This window comes from Mastacembelus armatus, chromosome 9 (assembly GCF_900324485.2).
Source record: "Mastacembelus armatus chromosome 9, fMasArm1.2, whole genome shotgun sequence".
Taxonomy (NCBI): domain Eukaryota; kingdom Metazoa; phylum Chordata; class Actinopteri; order Synbranchiformes; family Mastacembelidae; genus Mastacembelus; species Mastacembelus armatus.
Genome location: NC_046641.1, coordinates 2744885 through 2765882, shown reverse-complemented (window position 1 = coordinate 2765882; position 20998 = coordinate 2744885). Strand labels below are relative to the sequence as shown.

Below are 20998 nucleotides of genomic sequence, written 5' to 3'. Positions count from 1 at the left end.
CTCATTTGTAAGTATCATTCAGGGCCGCAGGTCTCTTATTGGCTTTTTTTTAAAAAACATGAAAAAATGTTTATTTTCAGTTATATTGTGAAACAAGAGCCCAAAAGAAAATGTTCTATGTACTTTGTGTTTTTCCAATATAACCAGAAATGTCAGTCCACTGTTGGTGGGTTTCTGACAGTCCCCTCTTACTGAAGTAGATGTGTGTGTTTGTGTGTGTGTGTGTGTGTGTGTGTGTGTGTGTGGGTGAGGAGTAGGGGAGGAGCGTAAAATACATAGTAAATGACATAAACTAATGAAAATAATGGTGAACTAAATTTGCAATGTTGGAACCCTTTCAACCTCATTTTTCTGGGAATTGGCACTGGGTCCTGGAACATCATGACATTGTGGATGATGGGAAAAGTAGTAAGAAGGCCTGCCTGTTTGGAAATATGAGCAAAAAGCAAACCCCCTGTTGATCATGAGCCAGAGCTGACAAAATGCTCTTCAGTAGCCTGCAGCACATGGGGTGGAGCTACACTCAGGCAGGGTGACAAATGTTTGCCTGCCACAGAGTTGGGTTAAGGTTAAGGTAAAGGTGAAGATAAAGGCTAGGCTTTAATCAATGACATTTGTTACTTCCCCCAGAGGTGTTACTGTAGCCCAAACATGAATCCATGTTTAAGACTCTTAGGAATTGTTACAAAAACAGGTTTTAAAAACAGCAAGTTAAAAGACAGCGTTGCACCAGGACTTCAGTGTACTGTCCAACTCTGAAAAGATCACTAATGACACTTTTAGGCCAAATAATCCCAAGAGCTAAGAAGTCCCAAGAACTAAAGTCCTGACCTGATTTGAAAGCTAACTCCTTTTGTATAGTTTTGTTTGCATTTGCCCTGTGAAGACTGAGCTAACATAATGAAAAAAATGACAGCTTTGTTTGATATGCAATTTACACACAGTGAGACATTACAAAGATAAGGTCAAGTTTACCTGATGCCTCCAAAGTAGCAGCTGCTACTCCCAGCAACCAAGTCACTGTGGTTCCTGAGCCTTCAAATAGTGCTGTCTGAGAGAAGTCACTTTTGTGGAGGCAGGAAATGACATTTAGATCCCAGTTCCTAGAGTCAAAATGCAGGCAAAGTTCCTGTAATTGTGGAAAAGCTCTTTTGTTGCAAATGAGCTATATAACACAGCTGCACTGATTTTTTTGTATTGTCAATCCAAATCATATGATGATAAATTTAACTGGCAATGCAGTGACTAGAAAATTTGTCAAAAAATACAGTGTTGCTAATCGGGCAATAAATAAAGTCAAAAATGCCAAACGTGCTATGGTTCTCTAATATAAAGATGTTTTTCTCTTTACCAGTGAAAAATGCCACTGTCATTATTATCTAATATTTTATTATACAAAGCAGTAACCTGATTAAATAATAATGACAATAATCTTTAGAAGAAATGGTATCAATTTAGCTGTAGACCAATTAAAAGCACAAAAGAGCACATATGTGAGAAGCCATATTAACATGCTTGGCACTAAACAGTGGCATGTCTTTGGAAATCACTTGCTCGAGAAGCATAAAGAAAAATCTGTGGCAAACATAGTGACATTTCCTTACATCTTAAAGTATCTGTGTAACAGCAGTGGACATGAGATAAGTGACTACACCCTATAATTTGACCAACTCATGTCATGCTGATGTACAGTGTGGCTGTCCAGTGTTCCAGCTGAGATGTGCAACTTCAGAAGCAAAAACCACCAGGCATGCAGTCCTCACATCAATAACAGTTTCTTGTCAGGGGAAAGCATTGGCATGGTAATGCATCATGTCTTATGGAATATATGCCATTCCAGATCTCAGTGGTGCAGTCGTTGCACTTCTGCCGTTTTATTAGGAATTACCTGCAGTCGATTAATAAATGTCGTACTGGCTGAGTCCCACAGGACAAGGGGCAGAGAAGCACACCATGATAATGAATGGTTATCCATCATGTTTGCAACTTCCATCCAGGCTATGATATGCACAAGCAAGGCGGCAGTGGCTAATAACGATGACAATTTAAACACCTGCAAATGATCTGATAACAAATATAGAAGATGCTTTGATTACTGTGCCTATTATGATGGGCAAACATTAGAGTAATCCTCATTGTTTGTGTCTGCAATATGAAAATGAATATTAATAAGATTAGTATTAACTATGCTTTTTTTTATATAATTTAACCTAGTCCTACAGCCAAACACTAACCCTGTCCAACTTCACAGAAATGACAGAACACTGAGACCAAACATCTAGACTTCCAAACTGTCAGTCATGTACATTGATTTTGCACATTCTGTTTCAGGAGGTGAATAGCAAGAACTAACATATGTCAAGAATCCATCCCACTGGCAGGTTCAATAACAGGACAAATGAGTAATTTGGAGTAATAATTTAATCATTGACTCTCTACTGGTATACATTTAGATATTTAAAATCGGACCCAAAATTGATATGTGTAAAATGCTTTTACCCACAAATAAATGTATTCTAAATCATCAAAAATCTCTCAAAGGACAATGGTAAAACGAGCTGTTTTTCTGACATGTCATGAATAAAAAGGACCTGCTGCAAAAACAGAAAGCTCAGCGCTCGTTTTCCCCCAGTGCTCCAGTAATAGGCCAGTGGAAATAAATGTAATCACTGCACTTTGTTCTCCCCAGTGATATCATTTCTTCTTATTACTTTTCACCCCCACCACTGCTCAGGCCACCATCAGAATCTCATTTGATCATATTTACATTTTCTCTGGCTTCAAACCCTGGTGATTACTACTTCAAGTTGCCATCTGCCAAAAAGAGCCACATAAGATGTCCCTGCCAAACTGCAGAGGATTTTTACCTAGTCTGCAGCTGACATTTATGCTCTTGTCTCCTGTAAACATAGGCCACTACATTTAGAAGCAAAGAACTTATTATGACAAACATGACCTTTAAAGGAGGCCTCCGACCAGGGACAATCCCAACAAAGTAACATTTATCAGAGTTTAATACCAGAGCTGCTCAAAGAAAAACAACAAAGAGATATATAATTTATCAAATTAGAACCGCATTTGCAAAAAAAACCAAGTGCCTAGATGGGAACGTTCATCAGCTTCGTGAAATACAATTGATGGTCAAAACCATAGACCTGCATCAGCACAGATAATAAACTCCACTGATTTTACATAGTTAATTTTGTTTCAATACAAGACAAGTGTTACAGTTGGAGATTGAAAGACATTTGGGGGCCTACACCATTATGGGAATTGTACAATCTATCAGTTTTGGAGCTTTTTCAAAAAGTCAGGATATTCCTGATATCTGCTTCGATAATCAAAAATAATCACTGACTGTGTCCTTTTGTTTTCTACAGACACATTTTGTCCTTTCATTCCACTGCAGTTAACATAACCATGTACCAAATAACAAAACCATGATGTTGTAACAGTGTGTAACCGCTGACTTGACCAGTTCTGCCTTGAACGTCACACGTATTAAAGAAAAGAATCTCAATTTTATTTCCATTAATGCAATTTGTGATAGTCCGTACAATCAAATTCAAATTCTTAAGTGACCCTTTTCCCCATTGATTGTGTTGCTTTGCGAATGGAGATTCAATTACACTGTTCTTCCAAGTGAGTGAAGAGCAAACGATACAGAACTATCAATAGTAGCCTGCTCTGGGGACAGATGCAACAGAAGATAAGCAAGATAGCTGGACCTCCTTTGCTGTGCACTCTTTGTTAAATTACCCAAGGTTAGTGCAGTGTACCAAAGGCAACTAAAGCAATTAGTTTTCCAACAGTTGGTCAATTGTCAGAGTCTGCAGGCAGAAGAACCACTGTGTATGCAGTGCAGTTTTAGACCAGATGGCAGCAAACAAGAATCACATCTAAGCATGAGCAGTCAAGCTGACGATGATTTATGTAGTTTTTTTTCTTTTAACAACTACCATCAATGGATTGTGTGAACTAATATTTCTCATCTATCCTTTGAGAATTGGTAGTCAATGCATGCAGTAAAACATTCCTGAAGTTATATGCACTTGTTACAGTGCAAGTTTGGCTAAAGAGTAAAAATTGCATCTGTATGATCACAGAGCAATAAAATAGACACTTCCAATCAATGCTGTTGTAGTCATTGCAGCAGTGTATTCTATAGAACTTGATGATGCTTAAGCAGTAGCAGCTCATGCGGATTATGAGAAATGACATGGATTTAAGGTTTTAATACTTTATATTTTTATGTAATCCATTATGCCTCTGAATTCTTGTCTGGACATTTGTCTGATTATTTTTGAACATGTGGATTTTCACTTCTCCTGAATGAGAGACATGTTTCTTCCTGTCCTGTCCTGGATAAAAGTAGAGTAAAATGTAGAATACTTGAGATGCTCAGAAGTGTAACAAAATGTCTAGAAATGTCTTTCAAAATCTTTTTTGTTTTACTCAAGAACTTAGAACACAGTCATGGAGTACAGTGTATTCCAGTATCTGCATACAGCTGGCATCCACCTCACCACAGGTCCTGGGATTTGTAATAAGAAAATCAGTTGTAATTGGGATTTTATTTTCTGATATTTGTTGACCAGCTACTCTCTTATTTAAACTAGTGAATAGCCACCTGTCTTTTAATGGCTCTGTTCTGTTGATGCATGTGTCAGCTCCAATGAATGACTTTGAATTAATTTGGCTCTATTCAAAATTCATATTGCTGCATAAACATCATTGCTGTAGTCAATAAATAAGTTCTGTTGCCCAGCCATCACGTTCAAATATTCCTCTCCCAAACTACTGATCTTTACTCACACGAATGGCAGCGTGTATCTTTGACCTGCGAGCAGGTAACGTTAAAAGCTTTTTAGTGTTGGGAGGTGCTTTCTGTCACTTTGCAGGAGATCGTTGGCTTGCAGAGTGGATATGAATTTCAGATGCCCTGAGCATAGAGGGGCTGTCGAAAAGAGATGACTCTTATCTCAGTGTGTGTCCCTCAGCTGGAAACATGACATTAAATTGCTATTCTCAGAGACCAAGGGAAAGTCTTGTTACTCTTATAGCAGACTAGCAGACATGCAATTACTCATATGTCAGTCAGTCATTGGATATTTACCACTGGGACATATATATATTATATATACATATATATATATATATATATATATATGTATATGTGTGTGTGTGTGTGTGTGTGTGTGTGTATATATAATCATATATTATATTTCATATATATATACATATACACACACACAGACACACACACACACACACACACACATATGTAACATATGGGAGAGGGAGGCATCACATAACACCAATGCCCAGTGGCTGGCAGACCTGAGAGCAGACCACAGCAACCTCCCTGAAAAGGAACCAGTAACCATCGCAACGGCAGATATCCGAGAAAGGGTCTCGAACATGAAGAACTGGACAGCACCGGGGCCTGACATGATCCACACCTACTGGCTAAAGAAGCTAACTGCCCTCCATGAGCGCCTGGCAGCTCAAATGAAGCAGCTGCTAATGGATGGGACTCACCCAGAGTGGCTAACTGAAGGCAGGAGGGTCCTGATCCTGAAGGACCCCCAAAAGGGAGCATTCCCATCCAACTACCGTCCGATAACCTGCCTCTGCACAACATGGAAGCTCCTGTCGGGCATCATAGCGGTTAAGATGAGTAGGCACATGGCTCAATACATGAGCGGGGCCCAGAAAGGAATGGGTAAGGACACCAGGGGAGCAAAACATCAACTACTGGTGGATAAAGCGGTCACTCGAGACTGTAAGACCAGGCAGACCTACCTGTGCACCGCCTGGATTGACTACAAGAAAGCCTACGACTCAATGCCTCACACATGGATCCTGGAATGCCTGGAGCTGTACAACATCAATAGGACCCTAAGAACCTTCATAAGGAACTCAATGGGACTGTGGAAAACAACCCTAGTAGCCAACCTCAAGCCGATAGCACAAGTCTCCATCAAGTCATCCATCTACCAAGGAGATGCTCTGTCCCCGCTGCTGTTCTGCATAGGCCTGAACTCCCTCAGCCAGATCATCACTAAGACTGGCTTCGGATACCGACTGCGAAATGGGGCACCCATCAGCCACCTCCTGTACATGGATGACATCAAGCTGTATGCCGGGACTGAGCGAGACATCGACTCACTGATCCATACCACCAGGATATACAGCAACGACATTGGAATGTCATTCGGACTGAACAAGTGTGGTCGAATGATAACAAAGAGAGGGAAGATTGTCAGGACTGAAGGAGTTGAACTCCCAGAGGGCAGCATGGCGGATGTTGAGGGGAGCTACAAGTACCTTGGAATCCCACAGGCAAATGGGAACCAAGAAGAAGCCGCAAGGAAAGCAGCCACAGCCAAATACCTACAGAGAGTAAGGCAAGTCCTAAGAAGTCAGCTAAATGGGAAGAACTAGGTCCAAGCCATCAACACCTACGCCCTGCCGGTCATCAGATACCCCGCTGGCATAATAAGCTGGCCAAAAGAGGACATAGAAGCCACTGATGTCAAGATAAGGAAGCTCTTCACAATGCATGGAGGACTTCACCCCAAATGCAGCATCCTGAGGTGTACGCTAAGAGGAAGGAAGGAGGCCGGGGACTGGTGAGCGTCAGAGCCACCATCCAAGATGAAACAGCCAAGATCCATGAGTACATCAGGAAGATGGCCCCAAGCAATGGAATACTTAGTGAATATCTCAGGCAACAGAAGCCCGATGCAGAGGAAGAAGAGCAAGAACCATCATGGCAGGACAAACCTCTGCACGGCATGTACCACCGACAGATACAAGAAGTGGCTGATATCGAAAAGTCCTACCGGTGGCTGGAAAAAGCTGGACTGAAAGACAGCACAGAGGCACTAATCGTAGCAGCACAAGAACAACTCCCAGGCCTCTGGTAGAGGACCCGAGATTGAGGAAGACACACACACACCACCCATAGGGGTGAGAAGGGAATTTTTTTTTTATATATATTCCAGTATGTGTGTATGTGTATTCCCAGTGATTTAAGCTGAAAACTCTGGTATGAAAATGTTGATGGAATCAATCATATTACATTAATATAAGATATCCATGATTATCTTTTCATCATAAAAATTATTTATTGAGTAAAAAAAACTAAGTCATTAAAGGCAAAGCTTTCTGCCTCCTTCATAATTACTGTAGCTGGTCACTAATTATGCTTTATTAGTGACCAGCTAGAATTTCTTTTATAAAGTACTTGCAAAAAGACAGGGAGCTTGTCTGCCATAATGACTAAACAACAGTCTCTGCTGATTACCCAATTAAGAAAAGAATATCTTGAGACAGCTTACACATCAGTCGCATTTCAGGCAGCAGCTGACATACGGTGTTGTCATATAAGTGCCGTAGCAGCTTCAGGCCAGTTTAATGCATGACCTATTGATTTATAACTGCTATTAATTCAAATTAATGATAATGTGGATTAAAAAGACAGAATAACAGCAATAACATATTATTTTAGCTGTGATGTCATGTGGGCACAAGCCACAGCAAATCAGCAAAGAGGCAACATGGCTCAGGTTGGTTTACATGGGAGGTTTCAGTAATCGCAGCGGTGCTGACCCTGAAGAACTATGAGATTGTATCAAAACTCAAAATGAGTTTCAAAAGAGAAAATTCCAAGCATGAAAAGAAGGCAGTAGGAGGATGCCTTAGGCACACAAGAAACCTTAGCTACATAGACAGTACCAGCCAAGACAAAGCACAGCAGAGTACAGTGCAATATTCATATTCTAAATGCTTTGCCAGGTCACAGGCCAGGCTGTCAGGACCGGTTAAGTCAACAGAAAACCAGTGAAGTAGCCCTCAGTTTCTCCCCATCAACCTGCATGCTCAATAAAATATACCAAAAACAGATTAATATGGTACAGCCCAAAGGCATTAGTGACCAATGACAAAGGAAAAAAATGCCTTAAACAACCAGTGAAAGGAGGGAAAACATACCAAGTGTTTCATCACCTTACAGCTAAAAAACCTGGAGATATCAGCCTCTGTCTGCTATTAGCTATACATGGCTACCTCATTTTCCTGTCCTGAAGTCTATCTTTGAGTAATGTCGATCCCCACACACTGTAAACTAATCCCTGATGTCTCTGCCTTAGTGACAGGCTTAAAATGTATTTCCATATTACCCTCCATTTCACAATGGCCAAGACTGTCTAGAGGCCAGTTCTGATCATTCGTCAATCCAGGTTGATACTTGCAGTGAGTAATGTTATATGTGAAACATGGCTCATGTGCTTCGTGAGCGAGCACACTGTCAAAAACAGGTAGACCATAAAACAGAGAGGTGCTCAAGAAGGTGCCTTTGAGGAGGAAAGTAAAGCTGGGAGCTTTCTAAAATATTAAAAATGCATGCAAAAAAACATCAACACACTACTGTCTAATTTACTGTAATGCTTTTGTGTAGTGACCATAAAGCAATAAGACCAAGGTGAGACATTAAGCCTGTCTGTCACTGTCTCAATATTACAGTTACAATTCTCAAAAATACTACTTCTTGCTACCTTATTTAGTCTGTTTCACTATTTCTGTTTTCATACCAGATTGATCTCTGGAAGCTTAACTTTCATTTGCACAAGTGGAAATAAAGTATACAATGAATATACATCCATCCATCCATTATCTATACTTGCTTATTGCTAACCAGGGTCACAGGGATCAGCTGGAGCCTATCCCAGCTCTCTTTGGGTGAAAGGCAGGGGTACACCCTGGACAGGTCACCAGTCCATCACAGGGCCACATAAAGACAAACAACCTCACACACTCACACTCACTCCTATGGGCAATTTAGAGTCACCAATCAACCTGACATACATGTTTTTGGACTGTGGGAGGAAACCAGAGTACCTGGAGAAAACCCACACAGGCACAGGGAGAACATGAAAAACTCCATTCAGAAAGGTCCCTGATGGGTTTTGAACCAGGAACCTTCTTACTATGAGGAAACAGTGCTAACCACCCTACTGCCCCCATACAATGAATAACACTGGGAAATTCTGATTTGCTGTTTTAAAATGAGTCCATCAGGTGTCAGATTCATCTCTGTGTGTAGAATGCATGTTTTGCATATCAAAAAGGGGGAAACAGTGAGCCTAACTCATCTCTACAACTACTAATGGAAAGTACTGCCATTCATAACTGTCCCAAAGGCCCAGATAGTTGTAGGTGATATGTGGATATTTGAGGCATAGAAATGAAGTGATTTGTTAGAAAATCTGTATTTGACACATTCTCAGAACTCTTTTGTACATCACTTATATTGACTGACATCTGCTGGGTCTGCCTAGTTACTGTGACACACATTTGACAGGCAATAGCAATAGCAAAGCTAAGTGACAAACAAACTAACACACTAACAGTAGAAGCATCCCTCACACAGGTAACTGTAGAATTTTCTTTTTGTAAGAATTTCAGCTTAGAGGGAACTTTGTTATTCTGGATAATAACAGAACATAAACCTTTGCATATATCAAGAACAACGGTGAAATAACAAAAATCACATGACACATTTTTATTGGGGCCTACAAACTCTAGAAGCACCCCAGATTATGGATATCTGCTTCATGTTTAGTCCATGGAATAAATGTATCACTCTGAGTTATTAGCCACTTAATAAGCAACTTCATCACCAACACTAAATAGCTAACAGTTTATGCAATGATCCCCCTATTTAATGTTGAATAGATATATAGATACAGTAGATAGACAGACAGACAGACTGGTTGGTTGGTTGGTTGATTGACTGATTGAGTTTACAGGTGGCTCAGACCAGTTCACAGGGAGAAATAGTGGTTTGACCTAACAACGTCTGAACAAATCTGGAGTTAGATATCAAAGTTGATTAATTAAAAAATACAGTATATGAAAAATGTAATGCTAAAACAGTCTTTCTCGAAACTCTGGCATTCAGTGGGAGGATTTAGTGTGTGAGCTAATCCATGTGTGACTAATACATGTTTCTTAGCAATATTTTCACTGCACTTAGAAAGAATTGGTTATTATTTGCAGATCAGATTTCCAAAACTGTATGACACTGTATGTCTCACTCATGTTATTCTTGCATGGTGCTTCCTAGTGTCAGTTGTTTACTTAAGCTGCAGTTGATTCTCTGAATGACAAACTGAATTTCCATGTGAATAGTTTAGTAAACTATGTTAGAGGCAGCTAATTTGGGTGTTTTCACACGCTGCATTTGTAATTTTTTTTTAGCATAACTTTAAAATGAGCCTGTTGTCACAGGGAAATGAAGGGCATGCTGAGAATAAGACTTCCACCTAAATATCATACTGCCCCCCCAAAAAAGTCCAAGTCACTGGTTACTTACTGTCAGTCTGTTCTGTATAAACCTTGTGACACCTTGTTTTTTCTGATTGTTCTGGTCATCTTTGGGCATCAACCAGCTATTAAATAATGTGTGAGCCTGTGGCATTGAAAAACTAGAAGTGCAAAAAGTCATGCAGACAAGGTGACATAAATCTGTGTGGGCACAGATCTACCCAGCAGACCTATATAACATGCCTTATAGGGTTGCTCCTTGTTATAATCCTGTTTTTATAAACCGATTGCATGTCTATACACTCTTTCTTTATACATATACTGTATTTTCTATCTAACATATACAGTATTTCTATACTCATGTATGCAAACTGAGTACAAGACAATATTAAACCCACTATATACCATATAGCTAGTTTATGGGTATTATTGTATATTTTTTATTTAGAGTCACAGTTTGGGCCCATTATTAGTGTTATTTTAAGTTTTAATTACTAAAGAAATTACTTATTTATATTATTATTATTCTTCTTTCATGTCAAATTATTGGTACAGGATGTTCTCATGTTGTGTTCTTGTTTTGTGATTTATATGTAACTTATATGCTTTTCATAATGGAATTAACTCAATTTGATTTGACACAAATTTTAAAAAACTGTCTTGAAAGTTTCTTAGTGTGTTAGTTATTGAACAGTAACATGTACAGTATTTAATATGGTTATGCTGTATAACTGACCTCAGCAATGTCTTCAAATGCTTACTTTGTCCAAAAGTCCAAGCAGTCAAAACAAATCCTCACATTTAAAATGATGGAATGAGAATAAATGGTGGCTGTTTCATTTCTTTCAGTCTAAGTCTAGCTAATTGATTGATCACCTGATCAGTTTAACGCTACAGTAGATCTGTTCTTCTTATAAGTAACTGGACAAATGTCGTTTATTCTGAGTTTTCTAGGACTGCGATAACAACCACTTATTTATGACTCCGGCACCTCCTTCATAACACTGTCCTACACAGTTTGAGAGAATACAGGCCGATAACAACTCATAGACTAAATCAACTGTTGCTGTGAGAGCCTTTTTTGAAAAAGTACACCATTAAGTTTATACTCTAAACACAGAAACATTAATGTAAATAAACCATACACCTACCATTAAACATATACCTTCAAAATAAAAACCTACTATTACCCCCTTTCCCTGGTCTTTTCTGTTGCACCTATGCATGCCAACCAGTGGTCACAAACAACATGGTCCAATGACTAACGTGCCCAGCAGCGAGACCCAGAGGTCCTCCAGGCAGGACAGGACATCGGGAGCTGAGACTGGTGCTCGGCAGTCCATTCATCACAACTTGTCCTTCCACAGTGTTCTTTCCCGCTAGGCCTGCTGCTGCACCATGGATCAACAGAGGACATGTTTGAACAGCTGACCCAAGGCCATGAAAGCGTGTACAGCAACAGCAGAGAACCAACAGGTTGGCATTAAGGCCATATATCAGGTATCCAAAAAAATACCTGATCTACTGTATGTACTGGAGAGGGTTTTCTACCATTATCGGCCTCTCACTGCTCATGTTGCTGAGCTAACATTCAGGACTGCAGTAACAACCGCTTACAGTCATTCTGGCTGCTTTCTTACTTAAATGTAATGTCCTTCACTCTTTGCCTTTATGCTTTCTGATTTATAATGTAGTAACAAGTCAGATAAAATGTAGTAAAATGGCTAATGCTCACATTAGGTGTAATGTTTACCATATTCACAATCTTAGGGTTAGCATATTAGCATGATAAGATTTGCTAATTAGTACTAAACCATAAGTAGCTGGGGATGATGGGAATGTCACTTTTGCACATGCTGTATTTGGTCATAAACGAAACATTGATATTTTTGAGCTAATGATAGAACTAAGTAAGTCAGGGTATAGGGAATGTTTGTACCAAATTTCATTTCAATCCAGCCAATAGTTGCTGAAATATTATTCAAATATCATGAAGTTCAGGGTGCTAAAGGAAAACTCAGGGGATGAAAAGCAAATTAAAATACATCACCTAAGAACCATAAATATCAGTATAGTTTTTTGTGCAAAATCATCTAGTACTTGATGATGTATTTCACAGGATAAATGATCACTGTCATGTGCTGGGGGCTGTAACAGTCAGATCAGGGTATCACCAAAGTCATTAAAATCCAGACTTCTAAGATCAACTTTGAGAAATGAGAATCTATACAATATAGATATTTCAGTCTGGACCACAGACTGGGAGACAGACATTGACATTGCCATCCACAGAGTCATGCCACAAGCACAACAAATAACAAGTAAAGCTGGTTGGCAGCATACAATACACAGAATAGTGACACTCCTTTGACTTGGTTCCAATGGGTAGACTAAGAGGGATTCACTTAGAAACTCTAGTCATTCGAAAGGTTATTTATTTGAAATCAGCTGGCAAAGATATCAGCCATGACCTATACAACAGGACATGTTTTTTGTTGATGTTCTCTCCAACTTAAAAAGAGATGAAGCCTTGCCTCTGTTAGCTCTGCTGCAATAGAAATCTAAACCCAGATGCCATCAAATATGGCCAGCAATGTAGTGTACATAAAACTTAAACAGGACAGTGTATGGGTTTCTTAATTACTACGTATATCTGTGTGTTCAGTGCATGCAGGCACAGTCACACAAACACACGTATCTCCCAGTAGACCTTATGGTTGCTTGGAGGTTTTCTAAATAGGATGCTATCATAAAGCAGCCTTGTAAAAAGCTCATCTGGTGCGCACAATCTGTAAACACAGATATGAAGAAGTTCACGGCGCCTGTGCAACCTGACACCTCTAAATTTGGAGTATATTACTGCACCGATGATATGCCAGCATTTTCTCTACAGCAAAGGCCAAATTAATGTGAAAAAAAAAACCACACATATTAGCTCTGCTTTTTCATGAACTGATCCTTGAGAATAATTGCTCCCCAGTACAAGTGTGATTAATTACAGTTTGCAGCAATAAATTTATTTAGAGCACATGTTAGAATATTCAAAGACTGCAAAATTGAAGATGACGTTCACTAAATAACTATTAATATTTAAGCAGAGCTTTGTATATGCTGGAGAAAGGGCCGCATAACATAATACAATATATGTCTAGCTGCTGTTTTGACCCCTGTATTTCACTTCAATATCCTGGCTGTCTGTACACAAATTACACACACAATGAAGAATAATCAAAATTGGGTCATTGTTGCTCTTATTTTGTGTAAAAATATCAGCAAATACTTTAAAAAGATTAATATGAAATAAAAGCTCAGAGATGACAGACCTCATCTCTAGCAGTTTAAGTATTTTTTGTCATCATTACATAGAACAGTGAATCTTCCTCCTATCCCATTTAAATCCCAAGTGCTTTTCACCAACTGGGAATATTGCAAGTGCAGAAAAGCAAAAAACCCTCCCAAAGCTGGGTCCACATGCATCACTCATGGTTCATGCAAAGGCTGCAGTATTTAAAAAGAAACCTACTCGGCTACAGTCTAGACCAAACTGTGGAATAAAGACTTGTGGGTTTAGGAGCACAACTGATTGAACCTCCTGACTGAGACAGATGAATGGTATCTACAGCTTTGTTACATGATTTAAAATTGGGACTAAGTGGGTATTTTCAACCTGTCCTGATTGCCATCCTCTCAGATTAAGCAGGATGGAAGCTACAATGTTAATTTAGGGCAGTTATCATGAATAAAGCAATTTTCAGAGGAATTCTGGAAAATGGCAAAGCTGAGGGTAAAAGAGGAAAAGGGCAAATAGCTCACTAAAATATATGTAACTGTTATACCGGTTACTATTTCAAAATTTAGATCTTAAACATGTCATTTTCCATATGGATTTTCTCTTGGGCTACATCTATGGACTATTCTCATAATCGTTTAATCCATCCATTCATTATCTATTCCTAATTAGGGTCACAGGGATCAGCTGGAGCCTATCCCAGCTCTCTTTGGGTGAAAGGCGGGGGTACACCCAGTACAGGTCACCACAGTGGTCACATAGAGACAAACAACCTCACACATTCACACTCACTCCTATGGGCAATTTAGAGTCACCAATCAACCTAACGTACATGCTTTTGGACTGTGGGAGAAAACCTAGGCAATCACAGGGAGAACATGTAAACTCCCTGCTGGATTATAATCACTTAATCTGGAGGTTATTTTCTTACGTTATTATTTATTGCTTGAAAATGGGTAATATGTCCATTACAACATTCCAGAGATAAGTCTGCAGTCTTTCAATGCCTTCATTGAAAAAAAAAAATCCACTCATTAGTTTTTGTTGGAGATACCAACCTCATTATCCTCATTCTGAGTAATGCAATTCATACATTTAGTACAGTATGTTAGTATTTGTTTGCGGCCACCTGATAAGTTTCTGTCCCATATCCATTCTCTTTTTAGCTCTGTTTTGCTCGGTTAGCAGCTGACTGTTGCTCACCAGCTAGTTGCTAACATTCTCCGTCTATTGTTGTGTACCAGGGTTTGAAATACACTTTGTTCCATCAGCAAATAGCTGATCTCAACTCATTAATATCACTTCATGCAACAACAGGTGCAGCTTTAATGTTTGTCATGTCTAGCTGAATAAATCTAATTCTTTCCTAATGCCATTTTTGTGGTAATTTTTCAGCTACAGAAGGATGACATCTTCAGATGTTCCTGCCTGTTGAGGTTTAAAACCCATGCTTTTGGACACTAAAAATGCCATCATAAACATACACTATGTAAAATGGGTTTCCATCCATCAGTTATGATAATTTACACTTAACAGGAAATTTGAAATAAATCTTGATATATCAGAATAACATTTTTACATTTGGATGAAGTGGAAATGTTGATATATGGATAAAAGCAAAATGTGAAAGTGAAATAGAAATAAATTTAGCAACTTAATCATGATGCACATAAAACAATATGGCTAACACGTCTACTGACGAGACAATAGAAGCAGCTTAAAACAGATCTGTGTTAAGTAACAAAGAGGCTGCAGTGTTCGTTGAAGTATTGCATGAAACAAGCAAATGCTGCATGTACAAACTATTATTATTTGCAGAAAAGTGGTGGATTGAAAAGCACTTTCTTAATACATTCAGATGCAAACCCACTTACAGATAAACAGCAGATGGAAAAAGTTGATTGTCTTGAAGTATCATTCGGCTACACGGTGAGCAGGAGAACGCAGAGCGCTGCAGGGCTGATTGCTGACTACGTTAAGCCTCTTAGGCAGCATGTTGATGAATCTTCTCCTTGAAATGTGAAGGTAATAGTCTTGACATAGCAAAGACATAACTCACCAACTGTACCTGCAAAGTCCCCGAATGACAGCAATCCTAAGCAGGAGCTGGTCCAATATGAAACAGGACTTTGCTTTTATTACCATCATCATTACTATATATCATTTCTGAATGTACAGCCATTTGGTTTCATTTAAATGTAAATCTGGGCACTGAACTGAGCACATTGTCACCCACAGCAGCCTGACTATGATGATTCAGTTTGGAATTGGCAGGGAAAATATAAGAGCTCCTTTACTTTCTCTGAGGGAAAATAACAGATTTGACCTTTGTCTGTTTTCATGAAAGCCCCGTACACAGGGAAAAAAAACTTGAAATTTTTATTTTTTTCTAGGAAACAAAAGTAGTCACAGCTTGGTGCATCCTTTGGTCAAGGGTGAACTAAAGCCTGGAGAGAACTGATGAGTCCATATGTCAAATGAGGTTACAGTGTCAGAAAATAAAACGGCACCACATCACAAGCCATGTGGCAGTGGTTGCTTCAGCAAGATTTGACGCAATTGTCCATCTGTGGAGCTGGAAGATACTGTTCACTACTAATGTTCATTAAATGAGGTGACCACCAGGGGCCCATGCATGTGTGCAGTCTCACTCTTTTTGTCTAGGCAAACATTAGCAGCGCCGTATTTGATTCTCATAATATATTCTTGTAATTATATATAGCATTAGCAAAATTTACAGCGGAGCACACTGAATTACTTGCAAACGAACTAGGTAACTCAACAAACCTCAATCAAATATCAGATAATCCTCTCTCATTATTTTTGTACACACCCTCTCTCTTGCCAAATCGCACATCACATAAATTAATCATCAATTCCCAAATAAATACACCTGCATGTCAAATGAAATCAACAAGAGCCTAATCAGAAGCAAGGTTATGAGGGATTGTACATATCTGCATACTCAGATAGCCTTTCTGCATCTTTAAGCAGGGCTTCATCATACGATAATAGCATACCTGATCTATAATAAAGTCAGATCTAACAATGTTATCTCATGTTTCATGACCAGTACTCTGCAACACAATCAAAAAGCCTTTTAAAGTTTCCCCCTGGGCCATGACATGCTTACTCACGACCATGTTACGCAGGAGGAGCTCTCCTGTTGTAGCCACTTTTGCTACAAGTTGTACAATGAAGTCTCATTTCCAGCCAACAGAGCCTGCATACATCCCCACAGATCCTTCAGAGCTTAAATCTTCATGAGTCCAAGCTACAACTATCAGATCCCACTGCAGCTGGACCACTGCGTATGCTGCTGCTGGGTTCACAGAGTCAACCTTGTGGGGAAATAGCCGTGTGACACCTGTCATTACATTTATGGCCTCTGAAAGCGATGTGACATGCAGAGAAATGGCAACATGGAAAGTGTTGGTGATGTATGATGATAAGCTGGAGACAACACAAAATGCCACTTTGATTCCTGCGGGCAGCATGAAAGCATTAAGTGACATTTAGTCAGTCAGTTTACAGGAAATTTATCAGCAATGATTAATTATTTTGACAGGTTTTAATCTAAAATCAAAAACATTTTCTAATTTCAATTTCAGAGGGTTTTCTCTTTTTCCCTGTCATGTGTGACAGTAATTGAATTAAAACTTTTGATAAAACTGACAAAAATTTAAATTCAAACTATCTTCTAAACAGAAGTCATTGAAGGAAACATCAGACCCACAATTCAGTTTTTCAGATCTTCTGCTTCTGGCAAATCTTTGATTATGATTATCTTGGTACAGACCATCACATAACGGCTGGTTTGGGAAACAAGTTCTCTGGTCATTTTAATTCCTATAGTATAGTTTGAATTCTGGGGTCAGTCCCACAATTTCAACCTTCTACAGACTAACTTAAATGGTCATATTGCACAATTGCACTGTCTAAATCACTAGTTCTCACCCTATGGGTTGGGACACCTCCAAGGGGTCACTAGAAATCTGGGAGGGTCACAAGATAACTCACAGGATTGGAAAGAAGAAAGAGCAAACTGCATCACATGTGCAATACAGTATTTTAGTTGTAATATTAAGGATAATTAGTTTTTAAGATTTTCCTTAATTTTTGATTTACTTGCAAAGTTTCCATGGTGTAGCCATGACACAACATGTGATGTAATTAGGGTTGTCTTGGCTTGGGTTTGAGACTTAATATTTTTGACAAAAAAACTCGACATTAGAAGCTGGAGGAGACATGTTGGGTCTAACAAAAGCGGCACTCTGGGAATTGTAAGATTTAGTGTTCCTTGCCCATGACCCAGGTTCTCTCAGGCTCTGCTTCACAGATTTTGACCTTTTTTTATAATTTATTTCTTTTAAGGCCACAAATTTTATGGAGGTACAAAACTAAATCAATGGAGTGTCCCTGTAACCTCTCATTGCTCATAAACTTATGCAGCTTGTGATGATCGTCGATGCAAGAAGACACTGCTACATTTGACGAGTCAGAAGCCAAAAAAATGTTGTGTGCCACTGGTTTTAATATAGTTTTGTTGTAATCCTGTAATCGTGTTTTTTTGTGATTTTGAGCAAGCAATGATAAGATTATAAAGAGTATTTCTGTGCTCAATCTAACAGGGTACATCCATGTTCAGTAACTGTAGTGAGCAATGGGGTCGTGATGCCGTGACCACAATCTATTACTGCATTCACTTCAGCTCACCGGGCTGCTATACAGTGAGTTCAGATTGTGTGGCTCCGAAGAAGTAAACAGTAATATCACATCGGATTCAAATGCCATCAGTGTACAAACTCACATATAGTCTACATTAACAAGAATCTTATCTGCCCTGCAGCTGTAAAAGTAAGCAATCTGTGGAGTTAAAGAGGTTAAAGAATTGAAGTTACAAGCTCAACACACAGTCAGATGAAAGGCAAACATTCTGAGGTGTGTGCTTAGATTCAAATGGGTGACTTCCAGTGCAGCAGCTTGATCTCACTGTAGCTTCAGCTCTGACAATGTCGCTGCATCAAATTGCATTTATCACTATAACGAAACACTGTGGATATATATATATATATATATATATATGTATATATATATATATATATATACATATATATATGTATATATTGTTTTGTTTTGTTTTTTTCTGGCTCTAACATGCTATTATCTATTACCTCCTATTATCCCCACTCACCAGGCACAACCACATATATTCAGTTGTGTTTCATAAAACATGTTAATTGTTTTTTTTTTTTTTAAGTAAACCACACAAATGATTTAAACAAATGATCAAAGGGCTCCTCAAAGGTGCAGGGCAGCCAACTTCAATGCAGCCCTGATGCCCTTTCCAGTATCAGTCTAGGTGCGTCAGTGGCAGAATGCTTTTCCTACTTTGTGCTTCTGCTGAACATGAAAAAGCTAGATGCCCCTACGCCCTGCACAAACAGCCTTTCATTGCTCCCTGTTTTCCTTGTTGTTATATCCATTTTATTATATAGACCAGTGGATGATTTTCAGATGAAGCCAGGCGTCCACACAAGCACTACTGTAACTCACAGAAAAATGACATGCCTGTTGCACAGGCGTGCCTGTATTTAAGCCTCCTCCTGAATGCAGTGCGGTCATGATGATGGAATCATTAAAGACTGCGAGAACTGAGTGAAATGGGACAATTAACATCGATTTGACACATATGAAAAAGGATAAACAGTGTGCGAACTTGACAGTGTGAGCTGTGGCTTGATGGATCAATATCTGAGGCTCTGCTGAGCATCGGGAGAACAGAAAAATAGTGGCAAGTCCGAGGGTGAATCCAAACCCCATGTTAAAAACTGAATGTGTACAGTTGTATATGTGCAAACATCTAAAGAGATAAAAGAGTCTTAGATAGAAACAGTACAAGTGGTGCGTAACCACGAGGGTGGCACAAGATTTTTTTTTTTTTTTTTCACGCCGGGAAAAGAAGCATTTAAAAGCTACTGGCACATGAACGCACACGAACACAGCTCTTACCTTTGGAGATCACGGATGCTGTGCAATAAATAAGAAGCAGCAGGCCCATCGTCGAGAGGTAACGTCCTTTTGTCAGCGCACCCATACCGACGCGTAGCTCTCCGCGGATTCGCTATAGGGGTGACGGTGCTCCGGATCTCCGGTGCCTCCTCTCGCCCCCCCCGAGCTGGACCAGCCCCGGCCGCTCAACTTCCTCCAGTAAGCCAGGGAAGGGGACAGTTTGGCGCTCTGGTAAGAGAAGAAGTACTGACTGGTTTACGGTCTGGACTGTTGATCGAAAGGGAAGAAGCATCTTCACTTCACTTTTGCTGTGCATGTGTGCGCAGCAGGAGAGACATGCGCTCCGACTTTACCCCCCTTTCCAAGCATCATCATCCCGAAGCCTGCCGCCGTGCTAACCAATAGCAGAGAGCGAAATGCGGAGAGGAGGAGACCGGAGGGTAGGCTTACGGTAGGCCTAGTCACTCAAACATTTCTCCTAACTGTAAGGCACCAGTCCTAAGTCCAGCACAGCATCACTGTTTGGCAAAGGTTTATTTTCACTCAATCATAAAAGGTCACAAATCTCTGATATTCCAGAAAAATTCAAAAACATCAAGCCCACGCATACATTTCAAGAGACAGTGTAGCAGCACATGACAAGTGAGGATACTATATGTGGTCAGTGTGATTACATGATCATTTCCTGTTCATTCACACACAGTGCAGAGAGCAGCCTGGCCCTTGAATCATTAAAAACTACACACCTATTAGAGGCACCAGAATAAGCCTAGACCAGGGACAGAGCCCACAACCATGTGAACAATACATGGTGTAAATTAAATAATACATAAAAATGTAAACACACAATTACACACAGGGCTGTGTTGCAAGCATGATAAAGCCTTAGCATGTTCTATACATAAAGTTGTGATGGTAAAAGTGTGAAAGTACAACAAAGTGATGTAGTCTGGATTAGTTGAGCCATCATTTACATGCTTTTTTTTTTAAATGACTGTTTTGCAAAATGATATCTACAGTGCTGCATACAGTAGACTCAGGGGCCACCTGTGTAATCTATTGTAATTCATTACACCGTCTCTGCCTTTAACTGTTCAGCTTGATGTTCACACTGAAGTGTGTACATTCAATGATATGATTGTTCCTGAGGTTATTATTATTGCATTGGACTACATTATACTGAGAGGCGTTTCTTCTCTTTACAATGATAAGGTCCATCTGCACTAGTGTCTATGCCAGGTGTATTGGATTGCAATAGATTGTGTAATATAGTGGGTAGTGAAAGTGAGGTTCCTGCAATTTATATGATGCTTTATTTCTGTCATTTCTTTGACGACATCATAGGAAATAACACGTTTTTGGTTA

General features: G+C 39.4%; 1 protein-coding gene across 2 annotated transcripts in view; it reads right to left on the bottom strand.

Moving 5' to 3' along the window:
* The window catches only part of unc5db (unc-5 netrin receptor Db), a 169930-nt gene extending 150194 nt beyond the window's left edge, over nucleotides 1-19736 (bottom strand). The window contains exons 1-2 of one of the 2 annotated variants that reach the window (XM_026322425.2): nucleotides 19634-19718; nucleotides 18796-18798 (exon numbers count right to left, since the gene is read on the bottom strand). In XM_026322425.2, the coding sequence (XP_026178210.1) occupies nucleotides 18796-18798; nucleotides 19634-19718 (88 nt within the window). Of the gene's footprint in view, nucleotides 1-18795; nucleotides 18799-19633 lie in introns of both variants that reach the window. The other variant, XM_026322423.2, reaches the window with a different exon arrangement.
* Nucleotides 19737-20998: the final 1262 nt, after the last annotated feature.